Raw genomic sequence first — 20,728 nt, forward strand, 5'->3', positions numbered from 1 at the left:
AATATGCAGCACAGGGTAGGACATCAGAGGATTAAGGCCAAGCTCACTTAAACAATACACCATGTACACCGTGGAGACATCAGTTGTGTCTTCAAACTAAAAAGTGATATGACGGAGTATGATGATGTTTGAGCTACTAAGCTATTATCTCAAATAATGCCTCTGAAATAGCCTCTAAATATCCAGTTTTAGAGGATGATGGTCTATGGATTAAATATTATGTGCTTATTATTAGGCATAGATCCCTTAAGGTGAAGAATGTTGCATGATTTGATGGTTGGTGATTACATTTTGTTGTTTTGATGATTACACTGTGTTGATGATTACATTTTTCCGGAAAGGGGCGGCGGCGGGGCTGACTAGTAAGTTCTGTACCCAGATCCTTACCTGCGAAAGTACTGTATATCTATAGACTCCCCGCGGGGAGATACCCTCAAAATGATACAACACTGTTACTGGAGAAGAAGAGCCTACATATCATTGCTTACCAGCACTACCAGTAACTCCACAGGTCAGTCAGTAGCGCTCTACTGGTGCTACCTTGTCTAGATCTGCAGTGTTTTGGGCTGGTTCTCCATTTAACAATGTGCCAGTTTTGGAATTGGCTACCTTCTGATATTGGCTCCCTTAGCAAACTGTCTTCTTTTTGCTGTTTAGGAAAGTTGCCTCAACTCATCAGAGCAATAGTCTGATGGCCTTAGGCTCCATAGTCTGTAAATGGGGATGTTCTGTCCTGTTGCTTGAGGTTTATTCAAATTGAACACTATGAGAAACCAAAAATAAACAACTAAATTAAAGTTCAGTTGCAAGCACCGTTATGGAAATTCCGTTTGACCCATTAACCAAAGATTATACCTAATCTAGTGCCATCGCATGCTTTTAACATTTTACGATATCGTCAGTATTACAGAATCCCTGTGTGCCAACCAGTGCAGTGCAGAGCTTCCACTGAGCACATGTTGGTGCTAAGGTAGCTGCAAAGCTTTTAGACACGCAGGCACATGCAAATACCCCTATATGTAACACCGCACACGCTTAGTGTGCATGCTCATTGAGCCATTTTAATGCTGATGGGTTATGCACGGCAACAAATTTGTGATGTTGTTTTTAGCAATATGTCCTTTTTACGGTGCAATAATCTCTGCAGAGTTTTGCACATTAGAAGCCTTTGCAGCAATGCTTGCACTGGTACATGTGCAGTGGAAGCTGTGCGCCTCCGTATCATCTGTAATTATCAGAAAAAGATTTGCAACAATTCCTAGGGTCACATTTAAAAAACGACTTGAGTGAAATACATCTACACCAATAACCTGTTCTGAAATGCAGCTGGAATCAACTGGGATGAACTCTGTGTACGTTAGACAGACCTGCAATCACTGCTATGGTAGTAAAGGGAGCCAGTAGACACCATTTGCAACTAGGTACCTATATTTTACACCAAGGCAGAGAACCTCTTCCAAACGTTCTACAAAAAGTGAATTGTGTAAATCCACCAAATATATTCAATGAATTTAAGAAGGAACAATGTTGAAACCCTAAATGCCTTATCACCTAAAATTACTGTTTTAACATTGGTGTGTGTTTAAGCCCATATTGATTGTAAAGTGCTCCAGTCCTAATCTGAGTTTACGGACTCAGTAGCCTTTTTTCGACTGGTTTCGCCACCCCTTCTTCCCCCTAGTTAAGCAGCCTCCCAACCTCTTTTCTTTTGCAGTTGGTGAGCTGCTGCAAGTAAAATAATTGAAAAGAAAAAATTGATTGGTCTCACATATAATGAAAAATGTATTTTTATAAGTGAAATGAAGATATTTTTATATGAAAATAAAATTGTGATTTTTTTTTTTTATACAACATTCTCTGTAGTATGTCGAAACTTAATTGGATAAAGACATGCACTTAGGGTCAATAGCTGGATGAGCCGTGGAAAGCAAGGGACCTTTTGCACATTTAATACTATATTGTGGGCAGTGTTTCGAAGAGGGCTGTTGCATAAAGGTCCAAGACAAAATATAAGTCAAAAACCTCTGGTCGCTCAAATTTGTGTGCAAGTGGATCTAGGTCACATGACCTAAGCCCCCCCCCTCCTGTCAATCACCGCTAATTTGTTCATGCCTTCTTGTTTAGCTGCCCTTTTTCCCCCTATTTAAGCAGCCTTCCAGACTCTCTTTTTTGCAGTTGGTGAGCTGGTGCAAGTGGATCTAGGTCGCATGACCGGGACCCCACCCTCCTGTCAATCACTACTAATCTTCTGGTGCCTTCTTGTTTTGTCACCCTTTTTCTTCCCCCTATTTAAGCAGACTGCCAGACTGTTTTCTTTTGCAGTTTATTTATTTTTATTTATTTATGCATTTGTAATGCGCCAAAAGCCCGCAGAGACATAAAACAAAGTACAGTAGACAAACAGGGTACAGTAGACGAACAGCCGAGTTACTAGTGAGAATTCTATCTGTACAGAGATTTACTTGAAGAGGTGATTCTTAAAGTGCTTCCTGAAAATTCTATGATTTGGTTCTAGGCACGTAGCCACAGGAAGGTTGTCCCACTGCTGGGCTGCCTGAACTGGAAAAGATTTTCCTTTACCCATTTCTCGATTTGCTGGCGGAATCTGCAGCCTGCTGTGCTTCAGATCTCAGTGTCCTGTTGGGAATGTATCTAGTGAACTTAGATCTGAGATACAACAGAGCCACCCCATACAAGCATCTGTGCACTAGCGTCATGGATTTAAAAATGATTCTCTCCTCAACCCTGAGCCGGTGAAGTGCTCTCCTTCCTTCTGTCACATGATCTCTTCTGTTGATCCCTTTTGCCACCCAAACCACATTATTTTCCATTATCTGGCATTTCTTAATGCATTTTCTTGAGGCCCCCAGTAGTAATGAATTGCCATAATCCAGGCGCTATAGAATGATCGCCCTGGCTATCATGGCCGAGTTGTTTTCGCTCAGGATCGGGTGGATGGCTCTCAGGAGCCGAATATAATAGGCATTATTTTTATGCAGGTAATTAGTCTGAGCCTCTGTACCCAGAGTGGCTTCCATCATCATCCCGAGCGTTTTCACTTGGGTGACTACCTTAATACAAGAGTCTTTAACCACAAACTTCTCGTATTCTACTCCTAGCTTGTCTCTCTCTTGTCGGAAACCAAATATCAACTTGTTTTTTTGGCTGTTTAAACACATCCAATTTTCTTCCATCCACTTATTAATTAGGTCATATAGAACCATTATCTTAACCATGTCTGTATGATAATCACCCTCTAATTCCAGCACCAGCGCTGTATCATCGGCGTAGTTAGTAAAATATACGCCGAAGGATTCGAAGAGTACACATAAGTATTTCATAAAGAGGTTAAAGAGGAGAGGGAAATACTGGCTCCCTGTGGAACCCCTGCACTTATATTGGTGGGAGTCGAACACTTCTCTTCTCAGTGTACTCTGGCTACTCGATCTGTGAGGAAAGATGCCAGCCAGGCCAATGCCGCCTTGGAGCATCCTGCTGTTTTCTCCAGGACCTGCTGTAGTAGTTCCACAAGATCGAAAGCCGTGCTTAGATCCAATAGCATTAGCATCCCTGTCTTGCCCTTATCCACTATGGATAACATTTGCGTTTGTAGCTCAAGCATCTTGGTTTACATGCTATGTGCAGCACGGAAGCCTGATTGCTGCATGTGCAGTATGTTATTGGCTTCAACATGGGATTGCAGTTGTTCTGTCGCTATTTTATCCATGATTTTCAGGATACAATTGGTATTGGTAATTGGGTGCATGTTCCCAGGGTCCTTAGGATCCAGGCCTGGTTTTTTAATCAAAGGTGTAATGGTCACCTTTTTAATGTCTTGAGGTATCATCCCATCATGGAAGGAGGCATTGATTATTTTTGACAGGACTGGGGTAAACAGTTCCTTGTTCTCTACAATTATTTTGGGAGGAATTAAATTTTCAGCACAGGAGGACGGTTTCATCTTAGACAACACCTTTACCATCTCGTCTTCAGAGATTGGTTGGTAGTTGAAATTCTCTGATTCATAAGGCTGCAATTCAGCAGCGTTATGTAGGTATATCTCCTGTGAGGTTTCTCTAGCCTGAATGATGATCTCCTTTTTCATGAGTTCGCAATCTTCCTCTGTTGGAGTATATGGAGGGGACAGGGCTTTGGGTTTCTCAACAGAATTGAGAATATATAAAACCCTTACTTGTCGAGTTAGGAGCAGCTTCGATCAACTCGTTATAATGATCCGCTTTGGCCTCTCTAATACACATTCTATATTTAGAGTTTACACAGTTCCAATGTTCTTTGTTGTGTAATGAAGGATTCTTTTGCCAGATCCTTTCCAATCATTGTTTTTCAATCTTGAGCTTGCCAAGTGTGCTATTGAACCAACTCTGATGATTGTTGGTTTTCCTGACCATTTTTGATTTGAGGGGAGCATACTGCTCCACCATATCAAGTATGTGGTTCGTGTAATGCTTCAACAGTTGGTCACAGGAGTCCCCAGTTTGGAAACTGTCTGCTATTTTACATTGGCATGGTTCCAGTTGATCTGGGCCTAGACCTCTGAAATGTCTGCTCTGTGTCCTAATATGGGGGTTGTGTCTTGGTTTCATTATGTTCTGCAGATGTATTTCAAAAATAACTTTAAAATGATCGTATTGGTGAGCTAGTACAAGTAGATCTAGGTCATGTGACCTAAACGCCACCTGCCCGCTAAGGCTGCTTCTTCCTTTCCCTTCTTAATTGTTAGTTCACAGGGCACCTCTCACCCAGGCTTCTGAAGTGAAGGGCAGTCGAAGAAAATGGCAACAGCTGTTTGGTCCTGTTCAGACCTGGTAAGAGCCAAGGGCTAGTTACTCAGCTTGTGCTACACCAGGTAAATATCACCATGTGTCTCCACTCACCACTTTTCATATCACACACAAGGCTGCTGCATAAAGGTCAAGCCAAACACCCTCTTATTGAGCACTAATCTTTCAAGATTGTCCTGCTAGAACACTGATGTCAATGTTTATAACATTTCCCACCACAAGAAATGCCACAGCCCTTATAGATACATTTACCCAAATTGCCAAAGAACTAGCGGATGGCCACGCACCTCTAGTCGAACCAAAGTCAAAGTGCATGCACCCTGGTACACACTCAAGTTTGCTGAAAACAAACGCTCTATCAGATCCCTTGAAAAGTGGTGGCACAAGGACACAGCCTAGGGGATCTCTCATCCATCAAATCCCTGCGTACCGAACGCAGACACACTTTTTCTTAGGCTAAATCAGCTTACTTCACTTCCACCATTGAGACAGCCTCTAAAAGGAGCAAAGCCTTATTCAAAGTAGTCCAGCAGTGCTCCAAGCCCACACAAGTCCCTTAGGGACTGGCTTCACAAGGGAAATGCACATAATAAACAACTTCTTCATGAACAAAGTTGATAAAATCAGAGGACACATCAATGCCTCAGAACCAGGCAGAACCCTGCTAGCCATCCCCCTCACCCATCCTCCTCTACGGGCACTGCACTTCTGGACAGATTTCACCCTCATTTCTCCCAAGGATCTCTCAGACACACTTGCTTCACTCAGACACACTACTTACACGGATGACCCCTCCCAACCTCCCTCATTAAACACCTCACTATCCAAGCACTTAATGCACTCCTCAGTAAAGGTGCTTTCTGGACATGCTGAAGACGGGTCTCATGCGACCTCTCCTCAAAAAACCCTGCTTGACCCAAAGAACCCAGCCAAATACAAACCCATCACAAGCCTATCGTTCATCAAGGAGCTTATTGAGAAAGTAGTTGAGATCCAACTACTTGCCAAAATCGACCAGCTTGACCTCTGTGATTACATTTATCGCTTTTGCCTCAAATGCAGCACTGAGAATTGAACCATCCATGTGGTGGGCAATGTGCTCGGAATCACCAACACTTGGAACTCATGTCTCTTAATCCTCTTATAACCTCTCAACTGCCTTCAACATAGTTGCTCACCAAATCCTCCTCTCGTCCTCGCCAACAGGATGGGCTTCTCTGGAACTGTCCTTAAATGGTTTGCATCCTACTTATCCGGTAGGCAAAAGGTCGTACAGATGGGCTCATTCAGATCCAACCAACTCCCAGTCACGTGTGGGGTCCCCCAAGGTTCCATTCTCTCCCAAGTAATCTTCAATCAATACATGGAACCCTTGGAAACTGTCCTAAATGACTCCAACATACACATTCATCAGTACTCTTATGACACTAAGCTTTACCTTAAGGTCAGTGGCTCCAAGGACACTGGTTGCCTCTGCCAATGCCTGGCTATTATCCAAACATGGGTGTCAACACTTACCTTAAACTGAACCCGACCAAGACCAAACTTGGCCCCATCGGTTCCCCACCAAATAACTACTCGTGCAACAATGGCTGAATGACATGTGCCTGGAAGGATTCACCTCTCAGTTGTCAAACTCAGCCAAACCCCTGGGCTTCATTGTTGACAGTTAACTTTCCTTTCAAAAGAACATAGACACAAAAAGGCTCTAACTGCATGGCTACATACCATCACACTCTGCATAATCAAACCCTTCATTCCCCTGAATGAATTCTGTATGCGGTCCAAGTCCTCATTATCTCAAAGATTGATGAGGGAAATGCCCTCTTTCCTGGGTTTCCAGCTGGACACCTGGCCCCCCTCAAAGCAGCACACCATACGGTAGCCCGGATCATTACAGGTGCCTGCAAATTTGAAAATATCTCTCCAACCCTCCACATGCTTCACTGGCTCCCCCACTCTGTGAGGAGCATATTCAAAGCTGCCGCCTACAAAGTAGTCTCAAATTGAACACCAACATACTTGGCGGCCAAACCCCACACCTCCTGGAGGCTCTCGCACCTTATGTAGCAAAACTATCAAAGGTAGGAGCCAAAGCTAAACCGCAAAGAAAAGACTTGCAAGCAGTCCTTCGCCTGCCATGCTCCGACCATCCTGAAAGCAATCCCAGTAGAGGCTCGAAATGCCCCTACCATCCTCCAGTTCCGCAAAACACTAAAAACGTGACTCTTTCAACAATACCTGCCGGACGGATAAAAATCCCTCTCTCCCACCACCAACAGTACGGCCAAGTCTAATTCTAGCAAAATCCTATTGTAAAGCGCTCTGTTGCTGTTAAGCTAGATTTGCAGTAAAAGCAATATAATGCATAAAATAAAATATTCTATAGCATGGATACACAATGACTGGTTGTCACAGGGTACAATGAGCACATGGTTCATACAATAGGTCTCCTTATTCACAAATGGGACCTCCATGCAGAAAGTGTGCCAGCTTGCAATTGTACGCTCATCTTAGATTGGCCCTCCATGCATTTTCAAAGGTTGTGCGCATGGACCAGGATATTCACTGATTAGCTGTACCCCTGAGGTTTATTTCTATATATATTTTTGTTTTTAAATTCCAGTATCAACGTCACATGCTCAAATGTAAACTGCACTTCCTCAATGGGGCTCACAAAAGCAAAGTGACCAGTGCCAGGCTAGTATCCTGCATTCGCCAGATGATGTCAATGTCCAGTAAAAATGTGAACGGATACAATTTTCGGGTCACAGGTTGACGAAAATGCAATTCATTAAAGTTAAGGAACACCCCACGAAAAAAGGGGATTGGTGGTAAGGTAAGTAGAATGATACAGGGAGGGCAGAGGCAAGAGCAAAAAACAGGTGAGAGCAGAGGAAACTCCCACCCCCTTAAAAATGGGAATGTGCGGAAAAGGGAGTTGTTGGACTGCAAGTGGGAAACCAGGAGGCTCGGTTACTGAGGTTTTCCTCCTACAGCCTGCAACAGTTGACTACTGCAACCGCCTCTACTTGGACCTCCCAAAGAATGTGATCCACCAAATCCAACTTCTAGAGAGTAAGGCAGCTAGGTAGACTTTAGGCTTGAAACTGAGAGACCACATCACACCCACCAGCTTTGAAACCCCTCGCTTGCTTCAGTGAGCCAGAAAACGGACTTCCAAACTCTCTGCTTTGCATATCAAGCCTACAGGGAAAACTTCATAGTTTTGTCAAAAACGAAAGAAAGTCTCACCCTTTAGAAACTTTAAATCTGTCAGCTCACTGAGACTCACCATCACTGCCTTCAAAAAGAAGCGACCTGACAGATGAACCCTCGCAACCATGCGCACTGCCTTTTGGAACAACGTTCCTTTCCCTCTTCACAGTGAAGGGAACCACCTCCATTTCAGGGAACTAAAAACTCATCTCTTCAAACAATCCTTTGACTAATAGCTCCCGCCAGCATCTCCATACCCCTAGCAATGAACTGCGCCACCAGTAATTCAGAGAGATCTGCTGATGAAAAGGATCACCACGTGCACTAGACTCGATTGACCCTTAGCTCCAGCTTCCTCTGGACTACGCTCCTGCACATATGTAAATGCGAACTCACCTAGTAACAAGGCCTACACCGTGGCTTGTGCATGGTCCTGTGGCTGGATTGGGGTTGCTAGTCCCAGCTGTGCAATGGCAAGAATGTTGGACCACTTAAGCACTTCACTGTCTTTTTCGTTCCAGTTCTCCTAGGTCCTTGTTGGGAGACCTCAAGGGTTTGTATTGCTAATCCTCTCTTCCACACCACACTAGCATTTGCCTGATCTGGTAAGCGACAAGGACTGTCCCACTCTTTCACGCACCTTATACATCAACAGTAGATACATAACTATACCAATTGGCTAGGTAGCTGTACTCTGGACAGCACACAGTGAGTGTGTTAAGTTCATAAGAGTTCCAAGCATAGGGTCCCACATACTGTGTCATAGATGATACCCGATTCAGTGACATTTCAATCACACTGTATATTTGATCCAATAATTCAGAATCAACCTAAGTCTACACTCACCAGGCGCACTGCACAGTACAGCTACATGGCCAAATTGCACTGTTTCATTTGGATACTTTGATACAAAGGAGTCACCAAACGCTGTCTTGTGAAACCAATTACCAGTACAAAGGGGTTGTGGTGCGGACTTGGCGCCAATGAAAAAGTGGCCTGCAACTTACAAATGGCACCGCTCTATTCGAATTACAGACCATTAGTATCCAAATGGGAGTTTTCTGGTAAAATGTGTTGCAAATTGTGCATCATAAAGAATATTTGTTCTTTAACAGGGTCCAGTCTACCAGCTGTGCAGTGAAGCAACTCATTAAATGACCCACTCTGGCCAAAAGGCAGACCTACATTGACCAACAAATGCTGGGCCCCATTAGCATTTTGGGCCTGTACTTCGTGCATTGCCCTGTTAGTCTATAGGGCAGTCCCAGCCTGGACTACTCCCAAAGAGCCCTCTCCCTTTTCAAATCAATAAGTAATCAATAAGCCATTAGAGGCAATGCAGGGAGAGGTCTGAAAACAGAAGTCTGTAGTGTGCTTTCCCCAGCCTTGCGCCAACTAAGCTTGGGATTAAGGGATGCGCACGTCACTCCTCGGAAAGAAAGGCCGGTGCACACAAAATCTCCAGATGGGGGACATTTCGCAGGGAAAGCCCCCTCCCCCCCCCCCGGGGCGCCCTTACTGATGAATACCAGCATTTGCGGTTAGCTTTCAGATGACCTGACGAGCAGTGACGTTGCTAGGGGTGTGTGGAGGTGAGGGGGCTATAGCCCCGGGTCTTTTGGTTGTAGCCCTGGCGAGAAGCTCAGGGGTTACAACCAAAAAGGCTAGCTAGCCCCCATTCCCGACAGTCCCAAAATTAGCATAGCCCCGGATCTTTTACAGACCTAGCAACACCCCTGGTGACGAGGCTGCGACGGGGCTCTCGCTGTGCCTTTGAGCTTTTCCTCGCCTGGCTGCTGCATTTACCAACGTTCCTTGCAGGGGGGAGGGACACTAAGGTCACAGTTTGGGCAGGACTTGACACGGAATGCTCTTTACCTGTAAAACAGTGATTGAAGACCTTCTTGTCCTTTTCCAGTGTTAATTCCTTTATCCCTTTGTCGGGATCTTTCATTGCGAGGTAGAGAGCGCTGTGGGAAGAGAAATACAGAAATAGAAGTTATTAGGAATTCGGAGCTTTGCTCATCGTTTATCATTTTCACACCATGTCCTCAATGTTCTCGTTTATCCTTTGCTTTTGCTGTCACTGTGCTAATCCAACAGGGGAGGGAGCCCATGTTCAGTTTACCCAGAGGAGGGATTGTATGTTAAAAGAGCTGACAAAATGACGGTAAACGCCGTGTGTCTCTCTTGGCCTTACTGCAAAGAGTACGATGGCGCATTAATGCATATTGTAATCACTTATGCCCACTTATGCCTCATCACGGATGCCCGTGGGCCAGGTGCGCTATATAAATAAATAAATAAATAAATAAATACAAATACTTAAAACGGCTGGCAGTGTTGAGTAAATAGCTCCGAAAATACATATAGTAAAGGTATTTGCTTATGTTGGATTTCCCCAGTAAGATCAATTGGGATGCTTTACAGAAAAATCCCTTGTTCAGAGTAGATTACTACAGGTGCAAGTTATTCCCAAGTGCCGCTATCACTTGCACCTCAAATCGATCTTCACAGAGAAAGTAATCATACCTTAGTTCTTTTGGAAAGACATGAAAATTGCACCTGGTTAAGAAAAGGCCATCTTATACCCAAAGTTGGTGAACTAGCATGATGTAACTTGCCCCAGAAAAACGTCCTCGAGTCAGATCTGATTTTCTTGTGGACGTGCACTTTTTCCAGATCCAGACACACCTTGACACAGCCCCAACCTCCCAAAAGAGGCAGGCGATATACAATGCTACTGATTACGTAATAGGCCAAATGGAAAATCATTGTGTGAATCACACCCAAGTCCTCTGGAGAATTCCGAGTAACTAAATAAGTGACGAAATTCCCTCGCCGACTTTGCTGGTTGATGGCTGGGTGATTCAGGGGTCTTGGTGCTGCTACAAGCCCCATGAAACGAATCAAAAAACGAATAGCCTAACAGTGAGAAACCACATACAAGCCCTGCCTCTAGAGCCTGAGAGAGGCAAGACATTGGATCTTGAGTGGTTATTTTAAATTATTAGATTTTGTGATAGAGATTCTGACTTGAACATCCAAAAGGAAGCATTTTAGTGTGTGTGTGTGTGGGTGTGTGTGTGTAGGTGTGTGTGTGTGTGTAGGTGTGTGTGTAGAATGTCATATTTTACGGAAGGTAACACAGAATCCCATTAATACTGACCCCAAGTTGACCGATTCTGGCAGCCGGATTGACTTCCTAGTAGACTTGCGCGAAAACTTTTGGCCACCCTCAATGCACTTGATGGACTTTTTGGCGTCTCGAACCCAGGCATCTCTCTCTTCCAAGTGGGACGCTTGGAAATAATGATCCTGCTGCTTTGCTGTGCTGAGTTTTAACACAAACTAAAAGGCACAAAAGCAAGATTAACAAGCAATATATTCAACTACAACACATATTCAGCACCCAATTAAAAATAAAGCCTGTTTATTCACAACCAAATAAAGGAAATGGAAAGAAAATGTTCCTGTAACAGTGCAAAGTGCATGATTTGGTTTTTTACAAATTGATTAATATGTTAACCATGTTTTTTGAAGTAAGGCACTGTCACAGAGGCCTGATGGGATGCACAAAGGACTGGACTCAGGAAGCGTGATTTGCAACAGGAAAAAAGGATCAAAACCAAAGTTAAAGCAATGGACAGAAAGGCCACAGAAAGAACTAAAACGAAGGCCTCACCATGAGCAGTTCTGCTGGAATTACGGCCAAACTCCATTGCTGCCACTTGCTCCTGCACATTTTCTGCAGGATTACCAAGTGGTGGTATGGCAGTGCACTTCCTCTTTTCTGGCGTCCATAGCAGACCTAGAGGAAACTCATGCGATTTACTGCGAGTGGTAATTCTGGCGCAGTAAATCCATCTATTCTTAGAGGTGAAGTGGAGCGTTTGCCTCCAGCTATTGGCTGCTGGTGAATCCTCCACTTCACCTTCAAACTCGAAATGTGGTGGTGCAGGAAAGGGGTGGCAAACTGCTGGTCATTCTGTTCTAACCATGTTACCAACATTTATCCCATTCCATCAAACTTATGATGGTGTCCGAGTCTCCCACCCGGTTATGTGTCCTGTCTCCCAGGGGTTGCTGCTTCTCGATGACTAATGAGATGCAGGCTTTTCTGGGTGCTATACTCCTGGCTATCTAGTGGCACGGTCTCCTTGACACAGTCCATTAGCAAGTCTAAATACAAGAATGAAAAGTGGTCCTGTGTTTCCTCCTTGCTATTCCTGGCTGGTGTGCCTCTGTGTACCTCCGTGTACTACCAGCTGTAGGAACAACTTATGTTTCTCTAGTGGTTGGAGTTGGAGCCAGGAGTCTCTGCTACCACTAGCTATTGCCCAGTTGCCCTCTTCACCTTTGAGGTTGAACCCTGCCCCTTCATTAATTCTGTTCCTTGCTGCTTCTGCTCTGACCTCCCTGCCTGGGTGTCACACCTATCTTTTCCACCTGCGTTGAGCCAACCCAGCCTCCTTGTGCCTTCCTGCTTCTGCTGTCTTTGTAAGCGGCTGTTACCACCTCCTCCTTATGCTTACCATCTCCTCCTGATTGTATCACTTCTTCACCGTTCTTGACACCCTTCATGATATAGCCCCTCAGTTCTACTGCTCACTGCCTCCTCCTGCTGTGTCCACCTCCTCCAGACATTGACCACCTTATACCTCAATAGCCACCACTTCCAGCTGGTTAATGCCTCCTCCTAACATAAGCACCTCTTCGAACTGCTTACCCCATCTCTTGATGTAACCCCAGCCCCCTCCTTGGCACCTCTTCCCAATGTAACCACCTCCTCCAAATTCATACCACCTACCCCAGCTCAAATCCCCCTCCTCCAAACTCTTGATACCTCCCACAGGTAAAACCATCTCCTCCATATCCTCACTTCCTCCTACTGGCTCAGTCACCCCTCTCGCCGCCAAGTCTTCCCTGCTTCACCATAATTCTTGTATCATACTTCACACTCCTCCAACCGACCACAAAACCCTGCTGCAAAATCCCACATTGACTGATGGCATGGCAGCTCGTTTATAGTGATGTGGGCACTCTGCTGGGGATGGACTTTGGGAAAGGGTTCAACAGGAGTAATTCCCATTTTTTTGGAGGTCTGCAGTTGGCTGGCATTTCCAAACCCACTTTGATCAAGATGAGGCTGGGGGGCTGGCCTCAACCTATATCAAGTCTGGTGGCCATTTTGGGTTTCATGCGTAAGTGAGGCGGGCCTGGGAGGGCTGGCTATGGAAGAAACAAAACTGCAACCTGTTGTTGTACTGGTAGGTTTAGCTGATGGGTGGGAGGGGGTAAGGGGGCGGTCGGGTTCTTCAGTCATGTTTCCTGTTTCCCGGAGTGTTCATGGGTGTCGAGGGCATTTTTGGGTTTGCATACGCCGCAGGTGGATCCGCAGTCCCAGACACGTTTTTTAGACTTTGTTGTTGGGTCAGCAGGGATAGATAGGTCCACAAATCTTGCAGACTGCAAGAAGCATGCTCGCAGCATCACAGGGCCACACAGGAGACTTCCTCACAGGCACCCTCACATCATTTGTACAGAGAAAAGGAATAGAATTGAAATGAACGCAATTCATACACAATAACAGAGTCAAAAACATTCAAGCTGAGCAAATAAAGATTTAGGAACAAGCACAATGAGCAGAGGCTTCTATCCAACTTCACTGTTAAAAAGAATGTTTCTAAAAGGTGAAAAAGGTTAGCGGCCAGGAAATAATTAACTGACCGGTGGGACAGCGCTGCTGTAAATGGCCAACCACCCACGTTAAGGACCGGAGTGAAGCGATTTGAGGACCTTGTGTCGGAGTGGTTTGGATGAAGACAGTATTAGGTTGATAACAATACTGTAAAAAATGTCAATCTCTAAGAAATACTTTAGGGTACATCAGCAATTGAAACACTGCTCTTCCAAATAGTTGCTATACTTCACAAAGGGATGATACACAGCCAAGCACATTAGGTTCATCAGCCAATTTCCTGAGTGTCTATGGTGTACAAAAAAAGAAGTGCTTGCAACTCAAACAGTACATTTCACTGAACATCCTGGTAATCATTAATCAGTGACCTGTTCATTTGAATGCTTGCATAAATGAAACGGGCATGATACATGGCTCAGGATGCTTGTGGTCTTGTGCAGAAGGGATGTGACCAAGCAATTCGGGCTGGGCTACCCCATGACTGATTTGTGTATTATTCTTCCCCTTTTGTAATGGCTTGGCAGGTGAATTACGATAGTCTGGAGGGTTGCCCAGAGTAATGCCAAAGGTTAAGATTAATTCTAAATTTTCCAGCCATCACCCCTTTTGTTTTACTATAGTCAACCCGAGTGGGACGGGTATGCCCAAACGTGGGTGCTGTGCCTGCTGGTCCTGGAAACCCAAGCTAATCCTCACTGATGAGGCCTAACAACGCTGAAACATGTCTGGAGAGGCTTGCGTTCTTGTGCAGAAGGGATGTAACCAAGCAGTCAGGGCTGGACTGCCCCTTTTGGGGTGGGACAAAGCCTGATTTGCATATGCTCTTTCCCCTTTTCTAATGGCTTGGCAGGTGAAGAACGATGGTCCGGAGGATAGCCAGGGTTGCCACAGGTTATGATTGATTCTAAACCTTGCAGCCATCACCTCTTTTGTTTTGGCATAAATGAAACCAGCATTGGCAAGTCAACAGTTTGGGGTTTTGAGTAGACATAGGATAGGCATTTGCCCCTGGCACTGCCATAGTGTTATTGCCTGGCCATAAGACAGCAACGGCTGGAAAACGGTGTGTGTACCTGAGCATATCATAGCAGTGTCTGGTAAATACGTATACATAAGCCACATTTACTAGCTTTTCCAATGCTTGTTTTAATAATACTTCACATTGAAGGACATGCATACCATTTATACATCAAGTGGCTGAAGGCACAATTTGTTAAGACATTTCTTTTTACCACAGTAGCAAATTTCAAGTTGCAACTAAGCAATTAACTCTCAGATGACTGCTTTGAAAATCCACTGGCAGGTCCTTGACAGAACAGAGTTTGATGTCATTGCTTGATAGAGCTTGCTTGAAGAGATCTCAGGGGGAAGTGTTATGGGTGGGGCAGAGCAGGTGGGAGGCAGGTGGTGTGTGGCAATGTCCATAGGGACTAAGCACTGCCAAGGTCAGTCAATGTGTGGATACATTACCAAACAACATTCACAGTCTGTGTGTCCCTCTTTACATATCATCCCTCTCCTGTCATCACTTCCAAAGTCATTAGTCTCTGCCTATGGGCAGTGCTTTTAGTTCCACTTAACAACGAATACTAAAAAGGACAGCACATATATCTATGCTAAAGTAATGTCCACTAATGCAGTAACAAGAACTGATGAGTTTCAGAAAATAAAAGCCACTACAGGAAAGCATGGGTGGCCTAGCAAGACAAAGCTTACTCGGTGTCAGCCTCATTCAATAAAGGCTACACAATAAGGCGGATACGGGGAAAAGCAACCAACACAATATCAGCGTCAGGCACAGGAATAGTGAGAAATTGGAATGACTTGTGTGAAGAGGGAAACAAATTGATAACTATTGGCAAGTTCATACAAACACACTACTATAATACAAATAGGCCAAAACACAGAAACAATTACAATTTGGGACCTATTTTTAAATACGTAAGGGGTCGTTTTTCCAGTCTATGGAGTCGTAAATGATGCATATAAACGATGTGTATACTTGTTTACACATGGCTTTGCACATCACTTATCACTCCCGATGGATTTGAAACCTTTTGGCAGTTGGCGCATGGGCGCAGAATTATACGCACATTCCCGACACCCAATATGCTCTCTCTGCCACGAACAAATCCATGTTTACGTGAAGCAGATTTAGATGCTGCCAGCAATGCATTGGATTCCTATGGAAGCTGCCAGCTTTATGTGCCTGCTAAAAGCTGACGGATTCTATAGGAGCCCATGTCAAAGCCTCTCGCCATGCGTACATGGCAGGAGACATGTATGATTGTTTGCACTATGAGATACAAACAATGTGTCGAGCACATTGACTTAGGATTTAGAAAATGGGGTGCTACCATTCGGGCTGTGGTGTGAGCTGTCGCAAAAAACAGTATTTCGGGTTGAGTGGTGCCTCCACTGGGGCCAGCTGAACAGAATAATCTGGCTGTGTTTGATCTGCTTGTTGTCCCGAGTACATTGATGGGTACTGCAGAATCTGCGGATATTGGCATGAGCTTGGCATGAACTTTCTCTTCAGGGCAGCCACTATGTTTTGTGTGGTCAGTCCTAGCCTTCATGATTCACCCCTGCTCTAATCCTTCTCCCCGGCATTGTGCAACCTCCTCCGCCCATGCCTTTGCTTGCAACATCCTTCCGCGAAGAGCCTTGAAAAAGAGGACTTTCTCCCAGTTCAAGATAAGTGCAGAAGCCTTTAAATTCACAAGCAAAAAGAATATTGTGATGGCCCTGTGTGCAACTCTTAAAAGAGGCAAAAGGTGACACTCCCCAGGACACCCTCACAGGCTTGGTTTTTGACACCCTATTACTTGAGGCTGCACCATACAAACTGTTCATGGAAGAAACTAATGCCAAGCTGTAAACCAATAATAATAAACTAAAATCAAGCAACAGGAGAGTAGAAGGTCTAGAAGAAAGAGTCAGGAATGTTGAGTATCGTGCAGCCTAAATTAGATAGCTGGAGAAAAATGTACAGTCTCTCAAAGCCCACCTTGAAAGACTTGAATGCAGAAGTCGCTGCAACAGCCTGCGGGTGTACAGGCTTCCAGATAGAGCTGAGGGCAAAGAACCAATACAATTCCCATCTACCTTCTTCCAACGGGTTGGCACAGAGGGCCCACTGGATTGGCCCCCAGAGATGCCCCCTGGTGCAACCAGACATGCTTAGAGTTCTCACAACTCCCTTTATTTGGCACATTCAACTGCTAATGTCTCTGGATTATGCCAGGAAACAAGTACAAGTGACATGGTTGGGTAACAAAATGCTCTTCTCTCACGACTTGATCAAATCAATGCAGATTCTAGTGCGCAATTGCCAGAAACAAGAGCAGCGGTGCAGGAACTTGGCCCAAGCAATCACATTTATGACCGATGCGCCATCAGTGACATGCTAAACAATAAGATGGTCACCATCTACAACCCCAAGAGACTTCAGAACTTCATTAAATCATCGCAAAAGTGGGAGTAGATGGACATCCATTTATCTGATTTCACACAACTCCAATCATAGCCATAATATGTTCATCCACTAATATTTGATCTCTGTGATCAGTGGGCATGGGGATGGGGGGCAGAAGCGTCCTCCAGCAGCTGGCTCCAAACCCTTCTTTCCAAATTGTTGATTGCCTTTTTTCCCTTCCATCTCCAACCTGAGGGCAGCTATAAGTTGCTCTTTATAAGTTATCTGTGCAGCATTTGTGGCATACGTATGCTTTGCCTGGTGTGCACCATCCTTTTACATCATCATCTCAATTAGTACTTTCATATGTGTGGCCCCAAATGATGACTTCACTAACTCCCCACACTGGCACACAGGAACTTCCAACCCGCTCCCATCAATACCACAGGTTTCACATCTGCCTCTTCCACTATAGCACCAGCAACTCCTCACCCCCTTTCCTTACAGAGCCATGCACATCGAGGCCATCACAATGGCAGGTGGGCACTCTACAAGATATTATTATTATTATTATACGTTTGGCCACTGTGAGGGCTTCACAATTTGTAACTGTATTCCAACTTACTTTGTGGTATATGCTGTTCTAGGCTTAAATGACTGAAATAGTGTGGTGGAATGTGAGGAGATTGTGAAGAGTCAGAAGGTTCTCACACATATAAAGTAACAGAGTGTGTCCTTTGCAATATTACAAGAAACCTATTTCTCTGCAGAAGGATCGGCCAAACTCAGGAGGCAGTGGTTTGTAGACGTCTGTTTCTGGAAGGCTGGTAGCTAGATAGAACTGGATATCAAGGTCGTGTCAGAGCCATTAGACACTGAAAGTAGATAGTTCCTATTGACTTATTTTAGTTATTTTGTTGTTTAAAGTGCAGACCTAACTCGAAAGCAGCGGAGCGCGATACAAGGTTTGGGTAGCAGCGTTTAGGCTGGCATCTTTTAACAGTGGCGCAGTACTCTGAGTTGCGTTCTGTGTGTGCATTGGAACAGAGACATGGTCAGGTGCTGTTGAAAAAGCCACGTCTTGAGAGATTTGCTAAATTGGAGAATTGTGTGGGCATTCCCATGCGATACTGGGATTGAGTTCCAGCGGGTGGGTGCATGCTAATAGAAGGATTGTTCACAGTTCCTCTCTCTGCTGACGAGTTGTGATTCGAGCTGGGTGGTTGATTTGCAGCACAAGGAGTGTGTGCTGCCAGATATGTGGTGCTTAGCCGCCAGGTACGCGGGTGTGATCACCAACAAGAAAAGGCAATCATAAAAAAAGAGAGAACAAGAAGATAACAAATCAATCAATTAAAAAATCTGCATTTTATTATATGCATTAAAACATATGAAAGTATATAACATTGCACATCCATTTGGAAAACAACACCTATAATAATGAAGTATCCGAACACACATGTAGAAGATCAGATGCAAACACGCCAATAATGACCTCAGTGCATTCATCTACCTAAGTTGCATAGTGACCAATGAGCAAATGAATCCATCATTTATTTTAACAAGCATGATTACAATATGGGGATAATATTGCTTGTATGGAGCAGTAAGGACTTCGGATGGCAGGGTTTGGAATGTGAATGGAGTATGCAGAAAGTCTGGAGTGAGTAGTGTAAGAAGGGGTGTGTGGCCAGAGGAGGTAGAAAGGGGTAAAAGGAAGAATGACCTCCCCAAGAGGGAATGTCGAACATGGAGTTACTTGAGGGAGTATGTGGAGTGAATGTACCAATGGGAATGTATGAGCTATGAATCTGTTTTTTGATTTTTGTTATAATATTTGTACATAGTTAATTAAACGTATGGAGTTGTTTATCCTTGTTATAAGGGTCTGTACATAGGTTATGCAATGCCATTTATTTGGGTCACAGCGAAGGGAGGTGTGTAACGTTTTGCCTCATTTAGAACCAGAATGGAGAATGTGGAATGTGGAAGGAGGAAGGTGCAACGGGAGAAAAAAAGAGGCGGTTGCAGAGAGAGGTTGCAAGTGGAGCCAGTAGGGCGTACATATAATACAAAATAAAGAATTCAACTTATGACTTGAGTTAAGTCACTTATTTCAGCCAGCTAAGAGAGAATAAAACAATTTTAAACGAAGATGCTGGCCAAACATAAAAGATGGTATTTTATGGTTGGCCAGCATCTTCGTTTAAGCTCACTGTATATGCACAAGGACATAGGAACACAGGGAGTGCCAGCAATGGCAATGCTGGAAAGTGCAACACCAGTGTAACAAACAGAAAACAAGAAGCATCAACACACACAACGTGCCAGTGAAATGGCAATTCCTCAATCCTATACCAGGTGGCAGAGGGAAATGTGGGGCTGTGGGAGTGGACAACGATTAATGGCACAATGTCTATCTATATATATATACATAGCCCATTTTCACTGGACAGGCAGCGGCATTATAAATCTCAGGGTTTCTCATCCCACCATTCAGGCACCATTTCTGATTGTGAGCGAGCACCATGTGTTACTCTCCATCCCACTCATTCTCCCCACACGGGAAGATGAGTAAGAACCCCCTCGAGGAAAGATGAGTCAAAAAGCACATTAGTGCCATGGGGCATGACCTGAGTCAAATTACTAAAGGAGTGTGACTTTTCCAAAGTACTGTAAATGGTATTGTCACTTTCCTGCGGCCTCAGCCATTTCTGTGCCGGCTAACCCCTAGTCATCCTCCTCCACTTCCTCTCCTCCTCCCTCTGTTGGGGCAGGTACCCACTATAGGACGTGTGTCATAGGTCGCTTGGGAGGGGTTGTAGATAAGAACAAACTGATTAAGAACCGTGTCAGACTTTTATGAACCAGTTGTCACAACAGAGAGGCAAAGAGATGCATTTAAAATGTTGCAATTTGAAGCAGGCAGGAAACTCTATCTGAGTAATTTAGCAGCCACTCCAGAAGCCAATTTCATGGCCTATTGAATGGAAGCAAATCCTTGAAACAACCGGGAAATATCACATCTGCGGTTGCTTTACTAAGTTTTTGTATTTCTTTAAAAAACACCTTTATTGTCTCTATAATATGCTGTGACCACGAATGTAGGATGGTGTGATGTTTGTGTTGCTCTGATTTTCATTGGCACGATCCATGTAATAAAACACTAAAACTGGAAAATATATCGGCAATCAACAATTTGATATGAATTTGTAAAATGAAAGTTTCAGAACTCTTTTCAATCAACATCAGAATTTGATGAACATCAATCTTAGCTATTCTTACTCTAATAGTGAAATTCAACCACGACAAATATCACAGCTCTGGTCCAAGTTCGGCAGAATATATATTGGTTGCTAAACTTTAGCAACTATTTAGAGAAAGTTAGGGCAGCAAGCCCATCAAGACTGGGTAATTACGAGCACTAATCCCTGTTAGTATGTCCGGAATTTCCTGTTCTTTGAGGACACGCCATCCCGTATGTACCCTTGCCTTCCCATCCCACTGCCCAACCTCTCCATTCTTATTACCTTTTGACAGCTTCCAGGCTCCTCCCTTCCCAACAGGTTTACCGTGATGTCCTTTCGG

General features: G+C 44.4%; 1 protein-coding gene across 1 annotated transcript in view; it reads right to left on the bottom strand.

The window, feature by feature from the left end:
- Nucleotides 1-20,728, bottom strand: part of PLEK (pleckstrin) — a 324,415-nt gene that overhangs the window by 155,293 nt on the left and 148,394 nt on the right. The window contains exons 3-4 of the mRNA XM_069608360.1: nt 11,191-11,372; nt 9,900-9,991 (exon numbers count right to left, since the gene is read on the bottom strand). Of these exons, the coding sequence (XP_069464461.1) occupies nt 9,900-9,991; nt 11,191-11,372 (274 nt within the window). The remainder of the gene's footprint in view (nt 1-9,899; nt 9,992-11,190; nt 11,373-20,728) is intronic.

Source organism: Ambystoma mexicanum, chromosome 4q (assembly GCF_040938575.1).
Source record: "Ambystoma mexicanum isolate Mex_15411 chromosome 4q, UKY_AmexF1_1, whole genome shotgun sequence".
NCBI classification, from domain to species: Eukaryota; Metazoa; Chordata; class Amphibia; order Caudata; family Ambystomatidae; genus Ambystoma; species Ambystoma mexicanum.